The following is an 18,022-nucleotide window of genomic DNA, read 5'->3' on the forward strand; positions in this document are numbered from 1 at the left end:
TCAATGGACGACTAGGAGGCAAAAAAGCAAGGTTTTGGGGTGGAATGGAAAAGCTTCTCAATAGTCATCCAGGATGGGGCCAAGAAGTTCCACAGCCATGTACATTCGAACACCCAATGACGGGTGAGTAAGGTGAGGATCCAGCTTTAGTGGTCATCTGACGCAATCCACAGGAGCAGGACGAGCCTTGGGTGACTTTGCAAGGTGGAAGAGGACAGACATTCTATAGAGCACCTACTATGGGCCAACTATGATGCTAAGTGTTTTACAAATATCATCTCATTTTATCTGACAACCTCTTTCTTACTGACCCTAACTTCTAAGAGAAACTTCTAGCTCTGACCATCTGCGGGCAGGGTTGTGGTAATTTTACATTCTCAGCTTGCTGTTTTCCAGACAGATCCAAAGACAATAACCTGAGTGAAGACACTGAGACATTTGTACAGTTGTCCCGCATGCGTCCCCTCTGCCTCAGCTCAAGCACTACCTACAGCATAAAGACTTCCTTGATGCTCCCAACCGTGAGCATCTATCTCTGTCCCAAAACACTATGTAGTTAAATATCTTTATTTGCATTTATTATCTATACACACATGCATGCACATGAACACACACATGCACACACACGTACACACACATGTATGCACTTGTTGACTCCCCTTTGGAATATATGCTCCTTAAGAGTAGAAATTGTTTCATTCTTCGTATGTGTTTCCATAGGACTGGGCACACAGTACAGCCTTACTATATGCTTCCTGATTTATTGACTATTTGTTAAGAAGCAGTCAAGAGGCAGTGTTGCCTAGTGGAGAGAGTGCTGACCTCATAGTCTAAAGGAACTGAGTTTGAATCCCACCTCCCATATTTTTTTTATCTGAGTGATCTTGGGTAAGACATTCACCTCTCATAGCCTCAGTTTCCTCATCAGAAAAGAGAAAATCAGAAAATACCAGCTACTGCAGAGGGTTATAAAGATGAAATGAGATTATGTGAGCAAAGTGCTTTGTAAATTGTAAAGCCCTTTATAAACTCCAAGTATTATTTATTTATAGTGAAGGGGAAAGCAGCCAATGTCTTGGCTTACTGAAGCAAGGGAAAATCTTGAGTATTTCATGAATGCTCAAGTGAAGAAATGAACACTCCCCATTTCTATAAAATAATGCACATCTTATTGCTTGAAGAAGAAGTGAGTCTCTGCTTTTGCTCACTGAAAAGATGCACTTCTTCGACACTCACATGACAATCACAAAGAATTGGGAGAACCCCGCTAACAATCCCAGAGTCCACGTCCAGATCTCAAGCAGAGTGATTTCCCTGGAGGGCTCAGGCTCTGAAATCCCCTTCCTCTGATGGCCAGCCAAAGGCTTTATTTGTCAACCTTCAGGGCACAGCAGGAGCATTTCTGAGAGGGAAGGCATGGAGGACAAGGGAAGACAAGCATGCTGCATTATTTATTCTCTGAGGCTTTTGGGGCATTTCCAAAGGATCTTAAAAACTTCCCGTCTCCATGTTACAAAGGCATAAACGGAAACACAAGTGAAAAAAGGGAGACCATTCACCATCTCTTGGATATTTGGAAATAAATCTAATTTGTACAGTATAGGTAATACGGTTATCCTTTCCACACTTTAACTTTTCCCATTGTGGCTTCAATATATTGTGGGTTGGCATAAAAAACTAGATGGGAAATTTTGGAGAGTTTTGCAGAAGCTACAGATGACACGTAAAGGCCAGCAGATGACACACAAAAAGTTTAGAAACTCAGAAATGCATAAAATATATGTATATTATTGCATAATATTAACATATTTTATCTTTTAATACTGTAAACACCCCACGAGAATAAAAGAAAAAATTCAGACTTCTCTGGTGTGAAGGGAGGGCCAAAAATTTTATGTGTATTTTCCAGATCACAGGGCACCATGCCCCAATAACCACGATGTGCAAGGGATAACTAATTGTTTTGGGGGGGAGGAGTTCAGACCTATGATTTTGTCAGGGCAGAGAACTCCCAGTGTGCAAACTCCTTTCACTGATGAGACAAGCAACTTGCCTGTGGTTATAATCTTAAGAATTACCCAGAGCATTAAGTTACCTGCCCACAGTCACATAGCTTCTATATGTGTCTAAGGCACAACTTGAACCCAGGTCTTATCAACTTCCAAGGGTGCCCCTCTATAAACTATGCCACAATGACTATCAATTAAACAAAATAATAATCAACATTTCTATATATTATCCTAGTTAAGCCTCCAGGACCTTGTGTAGAAGGAAAAATCCAATTCTAATTGCTTAGGATGCTGAGATGTATTCTTAGAATTTTGCCACCAAGTGTACATAAAATGCCTTCTTGTACTGTTCCCTACTTATACTGTAACTTACAATCTAGTGGGAATGAGGGGCTATCAGGAGAACAAAAAGTCTTCTGGGAAACAGGAAAGAGAGAGCCCAAGTGCTACAGATGCTATGGGACAGATTCTAAGTATCACAGACAGAACAGACAGACCCTGTTGTAGTGGGGCAAGGTCTATGAAGAAGTGATGTGGGACTTTGATATTCTGAGAATTTCCTCTAATACCCATCTTTTGTAAAATACCCACAGCAGAGTAAATTACATGCAGCTCTAATCAGAAAGCCAGACTAGTTGCTATCTGTGTTTTCAAGTGTTTACAAGCGCTTTGGTAAGAACCACTATGAAAGTGTAGACCTCCAGAAGAGACCCCAGGGTCCTAAACTTGGGCTTTTGTGTACCCCACTTACCCATAATTCACTACACATCACTCACCTACAATGGAGGTAATTTTTAAATATTAGTATGGATTTATTCATAGCAACCTTACATTCACAGAGGTGGCTTAAGAGCAGCAGACAGAACATTTACCTATGCCAACTACTGAATGAGATGGTATTTGAATAGAGAATCATTCAACCCCTCATTCATTCATTCAACAAGCATTTACTAGTCACAATGTCCAAGCACTATGCTAAAGGCTATGGATACAAGGACAAAACCAAAAACAGTCCCTACCCTCAGGGAGTGTCTATTCTATAGAAAGTAGACATGATTCTTTTGAGTTAACCATTCTGAAAGATTAACTGATAGTTCTGCTGAACTGTGGTTTTTGTTAATCTCTTTAATGTTTAATCCTCCCCTTTTAATAAGGGAAATTCTGATGGGTAAGGAATAATTAGAAGTTAATGTGATGAATGGATGGATGGATGGATGGATGGAAGGAAGGAAGGAAGGAAGGAAGGAAGGAAGGAAGGAAGGAAGGAAGGAAGGAAGGAAGGAGGAAGGGAGGAAGGATTGGTTAAGTGTCTACAATATGCCAGGCACTGTGCTATGAACAACTGACTTTCTCATTTGATCCTCACAATAATTTTGGGAGGTAGGTGCCATTATTATGCCCATTTTACAGCTGAGGTAACTGAGGCAAATAAAGGATTGCTGACTTGCCCAGGTCATATATTCAGAAGGTGTCTGAGGTCACATTTGAATTCAGGTCTTCCTGACTCCAGGACTAGCACTCTATCCACTTAGCCGCCCTCATTCTCTACTTGGCTCCTCCCCAGTCTCTTTGTCTGTAAAATGAGAGAGTAGACCAGATGGCCCCTGGGGTCCATTCCAGCTCTTGATCCATGGTAGCTAGGGTCTCTGAGCAAGCCCATACACCAGCCAACACAAGGCTGAGGATGCTGGGGCCCCGGCACTTGGCCTCTTACCTGCTGCATCCTCAAGGCCTCCAATTCTCTCTCGAGCCGGGTCCTCAGCCTCCGCTCCATCTGCTCTCTCTTCTCACATGCAGCCTGCAGTTGGGTCAGGGCCTGCTGCAACTTCTCTACCTTCTCCACATAAGCTTGTTTCTTCCGTAACTGAGGTAAAGAGAAAAGAAAATGAGAGGAGGAAGGGTTCAATTCAAGAGACATTTATTGAGTGCCTACATGCATTGTTGCCAGACACTATACTAGGTGCTGAGTATGCAAAGATGAAAAAACCACAATACTGACCTCCAAGGAACTTACAGTCTAATGGGGAAAAGAACATGCACACAAGTAAGTATAATCAAGGTAGAACTGGGTATGTGCAAAGGAAAAATATAAAGTGGAAAAATATAAAAAGCTAAGGAAGGTGAGAAAACTTTCAGTGGGGAAAGAGAAAAATTAAGGAAGGCTTCTTGGAGGAGGCAGATTCTGAGGTGTACTTCTTTTTTTGTTTGTTTTTGCTTTTTGGAGGGGGGAAGGCAGGGCAATTGGGTTAAGTGACTTGACCAAGGTCACAAGCCTAGTAAGTGTTAGGTATCTGAGGCCGCATTTGAACTCAGGTCCTCCTGATTCCAGGGCAGGTGCTCTATTCACTGCACCACCTAGCCGCCCCATGAGGTGCACTTCTGAGGAGAGACTTCAATATGCAGAGATATAGAGGGAGCACATGTAGACTGTGTTTGAAGGGTAAAAAGCATCAGACAATGGTCATTATGTCACTTAGAAGTATTATTCACTCTTGGTTTTTCGTTATTTTTTTTTTGTCAAAACCTAAGATTTCATTGGTTGGAAGTAGGAGGGGCATACTCATTGTGGAAACTCTGTCCAATGATGGAGATTGCAGCAATTTACCTGTAATTTATAGTCTTTTAACTGCTTGGAGAACTGAGAAGCTCAGTAGTGACTTGGTCATGGTCATAGCTAACACATATGAGAAGGCAGTATTTAAATTGAGGTCTTTCCTCTACGCATTTCTCCATGCTACTGCCCAAAAGAGTTATAACATTTGGCATTCATATTTTTAAGACCCTGGAGGGCAGGGGATACATCCTTTTACCTAGTTTTTACAGCAGTTAGCACAAGGCCTAACTAAATCCTTAATAATGACAATGCTTCCAGGCATTGTCTGGTTATTGGAGAACACCTTTCACCAAAGGTTATCAAAGGTTTCAAAGCACTTTAAAGACAATGAATTGCTAACCCCTCAAGAAGAAAATGGTGAAGCTTCATAATTAAGAAATAAACAGAACTGAGAAGTAAGGAGACTAAGGCCCAGACTTCTGGAAAATCAAGACAAACACATCAGAGGGTCTCATCAGGAATGGTGCTTAGAATATGACGGGGGCCTCTAGACTCCGAACTGCCCCCCTGTAATCACCAGAGCATGCTTCCTTCAATGCAACAGATTAGTTAGTGACCATAAATCGCAGGCATATACACCCTGGGAATTAGCTGAAGTTCAAAATCAGGCTAGATGGCTACACAAAGCCGGCCCTGAGAAACCAGATGCTATTTCCTGTCATTCGGCACCTGGCCATGGAGATGCCTGGGGCTGGTTCAGAGTATAAATTCAGGCTGTTCTGACCTCCTCATGTTTGTACATGCAAGTGATTTATGGGCTCCCTGCTATGTGAGGATTCTGCAAACTAGCAGTTGAATCCTGAAAGAGATCTTGGCCTCAGCAAAGATTCTAGCCCCACTGGGCATTACCTCCCCTAACAGGGGCTGCTGGAGGGGGGCAAGCCACTCCTGATCTTTCAGAGAAGCATGGCGACAGGTACTTCTAAGGCCTGCTCTAAGCCTGCTTCTTGGATCAGTTTTCATCCTCTACTCTTCCTTCCAAGCTTCTGGGTTTCTGAGAGCTGTGAGTTTAGGCCCTGGGAATGAGGAACTATTATTTGGGTTAAGGAACACAACAGGATTAAAATGGAGGCCAGATTGTGGTTACTCTCTGACTGATTAGAGGGACTTGTGAGAAGATATGCCTGGCACCATAGATGCCTAAGAGAAAGGGTATCATAAGAAGCTGCTGTGATAGCATAAAAAAAGAGCATTGGAGTCAAAGTACCCCATATTTGGATCCTGGCTGGGCAAATTGGTTCCCTCTTTTGTAAAAGGAGGAGGTTGCCTGTGCAGGTGAAAGGAACAGACCTATCTTTCTCTCAATTTATTATTTTGTGATCTCTAAAGTCCATTCCAGTTCTAAATTTCATGAACCCAATAACTCACTTTCATTGAGCTTCACAGTTTACAAAGCACTTTTTCCAACTTGTAAGGTAGGTAGTCCCAGTATCATTCCCATTTTACAGATGAAGAAATTGAGACTCAGACGTGATAAATGGTTTCTCAAGGATCACATGGCTAATAAATGACAGGTCAGCCCTTGGACTCAAGACTTGTGATTATAATACCAATGTCTATTCCATTACAACAAGGGGTCTCTCTATACCGCAATCATGGCAATGATCGTTTATATAGTACCTGGCTCCAAGAGGCTCACAACTAGCTTAAACAGAAGTTCTGGATCAAAATTTTCTGAGGATTACATATGATTTGGGAATCAGCTTTCACGCTGGAAGGGACACTAGTAGCAAGCTTGTCCAACCCCTCCTATTAGAGATGAGGAAATTGAGATTCAGCAAGAGTCAATGAATTACCCATATTCATAGAGCTAGTGAGTTTCACAAATAAGATCTCAATCTAGGTCTCCTTGATTCCAGTTTTTTAACTGCTCCATCATTCTGCCTTTCAAGGAGTATCTTGCCTTGAATAATAAAGTATGGAAAATGCGTTCGGTGATGCTAAGGATGAAGAATCTATCCATTAGATCTACCCATAGTCTACCTTTGAAGAACTCTTCCTTTGGACATCAACAGGTCTAATAACCATTTCTAGCTACTATCTACTTAGTTGATGAATTTCTTTACCATCTATAATATTGCAAGCAAGATATTTGGGAAATACCTTGGGGCCTGAAGGAACAAAACATGAAATCTTTCCATGCCTTCACCATTCTGGAACTGTAACCCCTATATTACAGGTAGCTTAGTATGGAAGAAAGAGTGTTGAATTTAAAAAGAGTCATAGGCCCTGAGTTCAAAAGATGGCTCTACCACTTGCTACCCGTGTGACCTTAATTAGAGCTGGGATTCAGTTTCCTCATCTCTAAAATGAGAGGGATTGGACCACATGATCTTTAATGTCTCTTCTGGCTCTAAATATATAATCCTATGAAAACATCTTATAGTTGGGAAACTGAAACTCTCAAATGAATTAAAAGGAAAAACTGTGGGCCCTGATTGGAATCATTAGCTTCTAATTCTCTGGACAGGCTATAAATCCTTGTCAGAGAGGAAGCAATGAAAAAGTAACCGCCCTGGCATGGAGAAGCTCAACATTCAGGACATCCTGGGCTGTGGCTGAGCTTCTATGAGATAGAGAACTTTCCTGAAGGGCAGGCAGTCTCTGCCCATATTATATAAGGAGTAGGGCTCTTTGTCCACAGAGAAAGCCTGTTTGTTACAAAGGATTACCCAGCCATGTGGATTTTACAGACCTTCTTCAGAAGTTCACATACAGTTTCAAGGTTTTGTTTCTTTTACTGACATGGCCCTGTGGCCCTTGCATGGATCACCAGCATAAATCAAGAAATTCACCTGACCATACAGGTAGATGATAAGAATGAATATGTTATACTTCAGTCACATAATGATTTGCACACAATGAAAAAAGTAATAAATGTTCCTATACACTGGATAGTGATTCAGAAATGAATATATGTACAATGTAATGTTTATGTTTAAGGTAAGTTTAAAAAATATATAAATGGAGACAAAAATTTTTTTAAAAAAAATCCACGTGAGCGGTACCTCCTCTCCCCCTCCCACCCCACCAGCCTAGAGTAGGGCATTTCTGTCTTTTTCACAGCCCACCAGGAAGGTGCCTCTGCTACCCCAGGCACCACCTCCAATGACTGCAGTAATCACTTTTTTTTTTGCACCTGTTTTTTCATGGCAAAGGTTTCAAGCAGGAAGGAGCCTACTTGAAAAGTCATCTAAAGCTTGCTAGAGAAGTCATCCTGTCTAACCCCCTGATTTTATAAATGAAGAAACTGTGGACCAGAGAAGGGATGGGACCTGCCCAAAATCACACAGGGAGTAAGTGGCAAAAGCTGTCATTTGAATCCAGGTCAAACAGCCAAACCATCAATGAGCATTTTTTGTTTGTTTACTCTTTTTTGCTTTTGTATCCTCAGTGCCTAGCATGCTGCCCGAGATACAGCTGATACTTAATAACTGCTTGCTGATAAACTGCTTAACTGATTAAATGCCTACTATGTGATACCCACTGTGCTAAATGCTGGGCCCTCCAACTCTGTACTGGGTAGTCTTACAGGGTCATCCTCCCATTCTTGCCCCCTGGCTGTAGGAGGTATTTTCTATAGGAACATCTTTGCTACTTAAGATTCTGAACTGCTGATTCTTCTATGAGATGGTCTCCTGGTCCACAAGGGTGCCATTCACTGGGAGCAAGCCTCTGGGTGCAGAGCTGCAAGAGCCTCAGGTATCAGATGCCACTGATAGGCCATTCCTTCGTCCTCTTCCTATCTGTCCTTTCTCCTCTCTGATTCCCCAGCTAGGGCCTCAGGAAGAAATCATTCCAACCCCACCCAGCTAAGCTTAAAGGAGCAGTATTAGTTTGTTTTTTTTAATTGAAACTTAGAAAGGTTTGGTTTCTTTAGAAAATGTCAAGAACATAATGCTTGAGAAAGGTCAGAATCTCCTAGACCATACTTCTGGGAATGGCTGGGCCAAATCCCCAAAACTGGATAGAGCTTTGCTGTATACTGTTCTTCAGCTGATTCTCTCCCCCTCTATAAACCTTTCCTCCAACCCACCTCTTTTCTTCTTAAGACATTTGCCTTATTCTGTGTAATTTAAAATGAGACTGAGGTCCAAAAGACACAGCAATTGCATATTTCCCAAATTTATTCCAAGACTGTTTTCTCTTTGCAAGTCCTGATGATTTCCTGGCCCCCTGCTCATTTCCAGCTGGACACTCAACAACCTTGGTTCTCGTGTTAAAGGTTTTAGGCTCATTAATGCCTGCAATCACAGCTGCTTTTTATAGTTTGTCTGGCTCGGGTTTATAAACTCAATTTGTATTATTTTTATTTGGGAGGTTTCCCCATTTACCATCTCCCCCTCCCCACGACAGCTTCAAAATTGGTACCAATTAAGGACTGGAGCTGAACTGATCAGACGAAAGGAGCCAAGCTAGAGGTTCTCTTGGCTCAGCCTTTCCTAGCCTATCCCCTACTGGAGTCATGGAAGATCTCACCTCTTCTTCCAGTTTGACGACCTTGCCTTGAGCATTGTTCAGAGCCTGGTCCAGGATCTCAATGTGCCTTCGCTGATCCTCGCTAGCAGTACGGGCTGCTGCTAACTCCATCTCTAACTTCTCCTTCTCCTTCAAGTACTCTTTGTCTGGAATAGAGACAAGAACAAGGTTGTTGCTAGCATAACCAAACACTCACTTGGGCTCCCGACAGTCTTATTTTTGTCTAAGTATTCAAAAAAAAAGATTTGTGAAGCAGCAGAGGGTTGAATAATCTACAACACTTCCTCCTGGTTTATAGTGGTGGTATGCGTGGGAAGGAGAAACAAAGTCAGAAATACTGCGTTCAAATCTGGTCTCAGACACTTACTTGTTGTATGACCCCCAGGAAGTCACTTAACCTCTCTGTGCCTCAGTTTCCTTGTGTAAAATAATGAATAATGAGTTAACACATTGCAGCACTTTACAAACTATAAAGCATCATATAAATGCTAGGTATTATCATAGTTATTATTGTGGTTTGGCCTTCATTCTTGAAGAAGACCATGACATCAGGAAGGTGATGCCATGACTTGCAAAGGAATTGGATTTAATTGAGGAAGGGCTATGCAAAGTCACTAACCTCACTTTCTCCCCCAGAGCCATCGGGGTTCAATGGCAAGATACAGATTGGGACGATTGGACATGGCCCTAAACGCAGTGGGAAACCTTGGCCTTTTAAAGCTAAGGTCTTTCTTGGGTCTCAGTTTGACTGAGGCCATGCCCATTTTGTGAGTAAGCCTAGGTAAGAAATGAGGTAAAGAATGACCTCTTCAGGGCGGCTAAGTGGTACAGTGAATAGAGCACCAGCCCTGGAGTCAGGAGGACCGGAGTTCAAATCTGACCTTAGACACTTAACACACACACCCAAAAAAACTAGCCATGTGACCTTGGGCAAGTCACTTAACCCCAACTGCCCTCCCCCCAAAAAAAGCAAAAAAAAAGAGTGACTTCTTATATCTAGTCCAAAAAAAATCAATCTGGGAAGGGAAGACCCTTAGGATTTCTGACCAAAAACAGAAAGAGTTGCTATTTATATTCCTCCTGAGCAATCAGGGCCCAAATAATGACCAGGTGGAGTTTGAGCTGGGACAATAGGCCAATCAGTGACAGCCAGAGTGATCTGGGTTTAAAGCATGGCCTGTAAGAAAGAAATCTAGCTATAAACCCCAGGGAATCTTGTGAGGTTTCATTCATCAAAATTTACATTCCTTTGGGCAGAGTACCCACATATAAGGTATATAATATAGTTGTTATTATTATTGCAAAACCACCATTAATGTATAATTAATCACAGGTTGTGATTCTATGGGTTTCAGAGATGCACAGTTTGCAAAGAGGTATTGACCTTTTTCTAAAAAGAAAAAAAAATCTTATGCTTGTACAATCAATCTATAAGCATTCATTAGGCACCTAGTATGGTACTAGGTGCTGGGGATTCAAAGACAAAAATGAAATAGGCCCTTCCTTCAAGGAGCACATACTCTAAAAGGGAGACATAAATATAAATAAGTATGCACCAAAGAAATAAATACAAAATAATTTGAGGAGGAGTCACTAGCAGTTGTGGAGATCGGGAAAGGTCTTACATGAAAGATGATGCCTAAGTTGAGCTCTGAAAGAAATTATGAATTACAAAAGGTGAAGGTGAGAAGTGGCATATCCTAGGTATGGGGAACAACCAAGCAATGTTGTATAGTGACATAGGAATGACCGTATGAAGACAGAAAGATCTGGGTTCAAACTCTACCTCTGATATACACTAGCCTTGTGACCATGAGTAAGGTATTTTCCATGCCACAGACAACTTTCTAAAACTATCCAATCTATGGCAATCCACTCATTAAGTTCTTGTCCACAAGGGTATGATTCAGTTTGAAAATGCCTTTGGGTAGGAGTTTCCATACCAGAAATTGACTATACTCATAAAATCACAGGTCTAGACTAAAATATATGTTTAAATATGTATATTACTACATATACATGTATACCTATGTGTGTATATGTATACATGTGTATTATGTACATATATGAAAACTTTTAACTTTTCAAAGCATTTTTACATCTACTATCTTACTCTCTCATAATAACCCTATGAGGAAAGTGGGTCAGGCATTATTACCTCCATGTATGTATGAGAATTTAAGTGCCTTGTTCAAGGTCAAATAACATCTTGCTCAAATTCATACAGCATGATGACATTTGCAAAGTGCTTTCCTCACAAGAATCTTGTCAGGGAGGTAGGGAAAGCATTATTATTCACATTTTGTAGGTGAGGAAGTTAAGGCTCCAAAATGTTAAGTGACTTTGCCTCTTTCCACTGACAGCACCATCATCTTCCCAGTCATTTTTGACTCTCCTCCCACATCCAAGGAGCTACCAAGTCTTATGGCTTATACCTCTGCAATATATTCTGACTCAATTCTTTTTTCTGGGATAATGATAGTCTAGCAATTCACCTGCCCTGCTCTGTGCATTCCCTGCACAGGGGACACATGGTGGCATGGAACTAAGATGTGAATGTTTTCTCTGTTCATTTAGCTCCTTTATATCAATATGAGTTGTATATGTGTCTGAATTCCCTCTATACTTTTATATTCTCTGCTTTATACAGAAAACTATCTGGGGTACTTGTTTACTTAACCAATGTTATCAAGTAGCCAGAGATAAATTCTTTCTTCCCATTCTGTGCACGTGGCAAGCCTGCAATAACCAGACTCAGTGTCGTGAAGACCCAGGTTCAAATCCTCATTTCTTATACTTACTACTTACACAACCCCAGGGGAATCATTTAAGTTCTATGAAACAAAGTGGACTCTCCAAGACTATGAATCATGGTTGGCAGGTCACCTGTCTCCAATGGAGGGACTTTCAGCTCTAATAAAATTACAGACTTTGTGTCTTGCACTATATTAGGAGTTGGAGATATAAAAGCTCATCCTCATCCCTTAGCTTTGGAAGAGCTTATAATCTCTTTAAGGAAATAGGAGATATTGATAAAAATAAATGAATGAATGAATGAATGAATGAATGAATGAATGAACGAACGAACGAATGAACAAACAAACAAATGGGACATAAGAAACAGACAATACTTTCAGGGTGAAATTGCTAGGGAATAGCTCTTGGGTTCAATGTTAGCCTAAAGTTCACTAAAATCTTAGTCTAGGGTCTCACATCATGGAATGGAGATGATACTGGTTTATCAAAGAGTATGCCAGTGAGCATAAACTCTGGAAGTCTGGCAGATAAAGTCTCAGGGATGGGCTATTCTCTGAGGTGCAACCTAGACAAAGTCACAGAAACTAATCATTAGGTCAGCCAGAAGCTGATGGATGTTTTTTAGTCACATCGAGCCTGGAAGACTGACTACTAAGTTACGGTGGAATGGTGGTCCAAAGTGGCAGAAGGAGCACATACTCTGAGGAAATTGAAGAAGGTAGTGTGGAATGGAGGACAGGATATTAAATCTGGAGATTAGGAGAACTCTTGGGTTCAAATCTCACTATTACTATGTGACTATGAAAAAGTTATTTCTTCTCTCTGAGTCTCAGTTTTCTTATCTGAAAAATGAGGATAATAATGCTTATAATGACTACTCCATGGGATGTTGTGAGGTCCATATGGGATAATCCATGTAAAGCCCTTTGCCAACCTTGTCACACTAATTAAATATCAGCTACTATTATCTATGATTATTACTGCAAATCCTACTGAAATAACAGACAGATAAGTAAAATTAAATAGCAGCCATACTTACTAATGATAATGGTATACCTTAAAAACAAAATCGGAGATGCCCAGATCATGCCCTGCAATAGTGCACCTGTTACAAGCCTATCAAACTCTTGTGAGTTAAGCGTACTTCTTTCTTCCCTCTTTTCAATTTACCTGATACCTCTGGGTTTCCTCTTTTCAACTTATGTAATACCTCTGGGTTCCCAGCCCAAAGCCTCTTGGGTCAATATAGATACACAATGTATATACAGGGCATCTTAGCAAACCCACAGGCTTTGGTACCAATTTCTATGTCACTGAATCAGACCTCTACATCCTTCTTTTTTCTCCTATGGAAAGTCACTGAAGTCTAAGGAACAACTCCATGGGCCTGGACAGCATTTCCTCTGGCCAGGTGCCCGATGGCCTTGTCAAGTCTCTGGAGCGCATCCAAACCTCACCAAGCAAGCATTCCTGTCAAGGAGTCTTTGGCATTTCAGTCCGGCTAGCTTCATGCCCAGCTGAGCAGAAAGTTCTTTTTCAACTAAATGGAGGCCACTGCCTGGCCTGGCATGGTGGGGCCATGGGAATGGGTGAGGCTTACACCTGAAATGTCAAAATTACCACTGAAACTCAAGAGGAAGGACTGTAATAAAGGTTCCCCTTTTCTTAGGTGAGTATTACTCTCATGTCCCACTGATAGGCAGTTCCAAATAATGATTATAATGAGTTAATGATAACGATAATAATAGCAGCTCACACTGAAATAGTGTTTTGGAGTTTTGCAAAACACTTTCTACATATTATCTCAATTGATCCTCAAAATAACTCTGAGATAATAAATGCTTTTTTATAGAAGAAAATATTATAAAAGAAAATACTTGTTCGCTAATTTAATCAATTGCAATATACAAAGTACCCTAACACTATTTCAGACATTCCCTCCAAGTTCCCATTAGAATTTTTTTTAAAGCAATTGGGGTTAAGTAACTTGCCCAAGGTTACACAGCCAGTTATTTTGTGTGTTAAGTATCTGAGGCCGGAACCGATCCCACGTCTCCCAACTCCAGGGCCGGCGCTCTTACTCACTGCCCCACCTGGCCGCCTCGCCCATTAGAATTTTCTGTCTACTTTTTCTCATTTACTTTTCTTCATGTGATCATAGTTAGTATCTACTCCAGGTCTTTGGGGATTCTGAGCCTAGAAAAGAGGAAGAGGAGGGTGCCTTCACATTAAGCATTCACAATGCTAATGTGTAGGACAGAGATTAGACTTGGACTTGGCCCCAGCAAAGTTACAAAAAGAAGGAATTGGCAAGAACCACCTCCTGGCATTGGAGCTGTCCAAAAATGGAACTGTCTGACTTCAGGGAGTGAGTTCCCCTTCCCTGGAGGTCTTCAGGTTGTGACTGAATGATCACTTCTCTGGGATACAGCAAAGGGGCTATTTCTTCAACATGGATGCCCTTGGAGGTCTCTTCAACCATTGAGATTCTAAGAGCTTTTAAATGAAGACAGTAAAACCTCACATGGGAACCATGACTCTTCAAGTCTGCTCCATGTGCCTCTGAGAAAGAAAAGGGTCAAAACTATTTTCATAATAATACTAGGAAGCTTTACATTTCTAATATGATAAACTACAATAGATATAACCCACATAAACATAAACTCACTGCAGAGAACCTTAGTGATTTTTAAAAGTGTAAGAGGGTCCAGAGACCAAAAAGTTCAAGAGATGCTACTGTTGTAGCAACACCATTCCCTATCTAATCCCTCAACTACTAGAACTTTCCTTCCCCAAATACTTCCATCTTTATGTTATTTATTAATGACATATTTAAATTTTATCTAGTTTCACATGTACTTGTCTCCTCCATTAGGTTGTAAGCTCCTTGTGAGTAGGGACTGCTTCATACTTTGGGGGTTTTTTGGTTGTTTTTGTTTTTGCTTTTTGGAAGGGGAAGGCAGGGTAATAGGGGTTAAGTGATTTGCCCAAGGTCACATGGCTAGTAAGTGTTAAATGTCTGAGACTGGATTTGAACTCAGGTCCTCCTGACTCCAGGGCTGGTGCTCTGTTCACTGTGCCAGCTAGTCGCCCCTCATACTTTGTTTCTCTTCATTCTTGTTTCCTCAGTGTCTAGAACAGTTCTTCTTGGCACATAAAAAGGGATTGCTTAATTTGTTGATTGACCAATTGATTGATTGATTCATGCTTCTGGTAGAGGTATGGACTAGGCAGCCTTCAACTCCTCCAAGACATCATGACTGTCTTACCATGATGACATTAGCTATGGTGTCTGCAAGGTCGTGACTAGCTCTCTCTCAGTTTCAGTTCCCCCCTCTCCCAATTTCATTGTTAACAGCTGGGGAGTCAGAAGAGGCCAGGTTGTAACCCTGCTGTTCTCAAGTGAGCATTAATTACTGAGCCTTTCATCAGAGCTTTGGCCCTTGACAAGATGTGGTTTCTGATGAGTTGTTCCCAAAGCACTCTGGGTCAGAGGAACCCAAATCTTCAGAGGTTGCTGCCAGTCTTATCAAAGGGTGACTAAATCCCTGGAATGCTTGGGGGGTAATAAGATAGGCTTTATTCCTTGTGCTCATTCTGATGCAACCTGAGAGCCAACCCATAGCAGCCAGCTTCTCTAGGGCCCTAGATCTTTCTAGGGTAATGCTCAGTATTTTTTTTTAAACAGGGATGAAAATGGATCTAAACCGCTGCTACCTTGTGGCCCCCATCAATGCCCAAATCTCCAATGCCAGCATGACTATGCAGGAAGCAGCTTTTCTTGTCACTCACAGCCAGTCTGGAAAAGCACTGTAATGTACTCCACACGGCCAGGTCCCTGGCTGGAGACGCCTACCCACTTAGTATAGATCATAAGACCACCGATTTGGAGTTGGAAGGGTCCTTCTTTAGAGGTCCTCCAGTTCAACTCTCTCATTATGTATAAGAGTAAACTAAGACTGAGACTTGCTGAAATTTAAGTGACTTGTCCAGGGTTACAGTATCAAAGACAGGATTTAAACTCAGGTCTTCAGATAAAGAAGGAGAGTAGGAAGACTGGGCAGCAGAATTCAACAATTTTTTACATGCTAATTTCCAAGTCAGTCAAACCAATTGGTCAACTGTATTGGTACAACCTCTATGACTAGTGGAATATTTATAGTGTCCTAAGCATGATCAGGCTATAAGGAACCCCCAAGATCCTTACCAAAGATCCACAGACCAGGAATGGGGCAGGAGAGCTGGTCAGTGGGTCACTAATGGTAGGGACATATTGCTGACAATTGCCCACAATCCAGAACCCACTGCCAGAGCAAAGACTCCAGTGGTTAGCATCACTGAGTGAGGCTTAGAAAATGGAAGGACAACATTGACAGCAAAAGGTATAACAGGAGAGGAAATAAAAGAACAACGAGATCCTGATTCTGCATTTTTTCTTTTTATTCAGGTATTTAGTATCATTGATAAAGACCTAGAAGGATCTCAGGATCCTTTCATCTTTATGGACAGGGAAAGTGAGGAAGAGAAGCCAAGTTACTTGTTCAAGTCACACAGACAGTAAGTCATTCTGAATCTTCTGTGTATTGTTTGTATGATCTGGGGAAGTTACTCCTTTTCTACAGGAATCTGTTTCTTCATGTGTAAAAAGTAGGAATTAGAACAAATGACTTCTGATGGCTTCCAGGTCTAAATCTATGATGTTATGGGGTGGCTAGATGGCACAGTGAATAGAGCACCAGCCCTGGAGTCAGGAGGACCTGAGTTCAAATCTGGCCTCAGACGCTTAACACTTACTAGCCGTGTGACCTTGGGCAAGTCACTTAATCCCAATTTCCCTGCCTTCCCCCTTCCAAAAAGCAAAAAATAAAAATAAAAAATACATCTATTATGTTATGCTCTAAATATCCTTTCCTTTATGATTTTGCTCCTGTCACCATTATCCAAAAGGTAGGGTAGAGAAGTTGGGATTCACTGGAGATGCAGCATAGTACAGAACAAATATGGTAGTCAACGGGTTTAGATACCACCTCTAACATCTACTATATATGTGACCTTAAACAAGTCATTTAACCTCCTCCCTCAAGGGATGTCCATCAATTGGGGAATGTATAAATAAGTTGTGGCATATGATTGTGATGGAATACTATTGCACTGTAAGAAACAAGGGGGATGAATTCACAAAAACCTGGGAAGACTCATATGAACTAATTCAGTGTGAAGTGAACAAAATCAGGAGAACAGTAATAGCAACAGAAATATTGTAATGATGATCAACTATGAAAGTTTATCTGCTCTGGTTAAGACAATAATCCAAGACAGTTCCAAAAGACTCATAATGAAAAAGGCTATCTACATCCAGAGAGAGAACTGACTAACTCTGAGAGCAGATCGAAGCATACTTTTTTCACTTATTTTATTTCTCTTACTTTTTTTGCAACATGGCTAATATGGAAATGTTTTGCATGATTTCACATGTACAGTTAATATCATATGCATTTCTTCTCAATAGGTGGGGGAGAGACTGGAGGAAGGGAAAGAACTCAAGATTTCTGGAGCTCCAATTTTTTAAGAAATCAATATTAAAGTATAGCTTAAAATCTGAAAAAAAATTCCTCAGTTTCCTCACTTATAAAATTAGTGGGTTGGTCTCACTTGATTTATGATTATGTCATTCCATCTGGCAATACTTTAGGCCTGATGTTGGTCTGTAATCCAAGAATGGTCAATTTCCCATAATGTTCAGTGTTTCATTAAGAAACCCTGTGGCTGGAAAGCAGCCTGGAAGAAGCTAGATAAAGACCAGTATTCACACCATATACTGAGATAAGTTCCAAATGGGTTACATGACTTAGACATAAGGGTGAAATTACAAACAAATGAGGAGCAATGAAGAAATTACCTCTCTGGTATGGATAGGGGAAGAATTCATGGTCAAGCAAGGAACAGACAGGATTGCAGGAGATGAAACGGATGCTTTTGATACCATAAAATTAAGACATTTTTGCAAAAAAATTATTACAAGTAGAATTAGACAGAAAATAGGTAAATGGGCAAAATATCTTTGTCTCAAGTTTCTCTGATAAAGGTCTAATTTCTAAAATATGTAAGGAAGAGATTCAAAGTGATTAAGAATAAGTCATTCTACAATTGATAGTCAAAGGAT

General features: G+C 40.9%; 1 protein-coding gene across 13 annotated transcripts in view; it reads right to left on the bottom strand.

The window, feature by feature from the left end:
- The window catches only part of AMOTL1 (angiomotin like 1), a 254,555-nt gene that overhangs the window by 30,423 nt on the left and 206,110 nt on the right, over positions 1-18,022 (bottom strand). For all 13 annotated transcript variants that reach the window (XM_069080086.1, XM_069080085.1, XM_069080083.1 and 10 more), the window contains 2 exons: positions 9,103-9,248; positions 3,724-3,873 (listed from right to left, as the gene is read on the bottom strand). In XM_069080086.1, coding sequence (XP_068936187.1) covers positions 3,724-3,873; positions 9,103-9,248 — 296 coding nt within the window. The remainder of the gene's footprint in view (positions 1-3,723; positions 3,874-9,102; positions 9,249-18,022) is intronic.

The sequence above is a fragment of the Petaurus breviceps genome, unplaced genomic scaffold (assembly GCF_028583685.1).
Source record: "Petaurus breviceps papuanus isolate PSGF00001 unplaced genomic scaffold, PetGlider_PUasm1.0 91133, whole genome shotgun sequence".
NCBI lineage: Eukaryota > Metazoa > Chordata > Mammalia > Diprotodontia > Petauridae > Petaurus > Petaurus breviceps.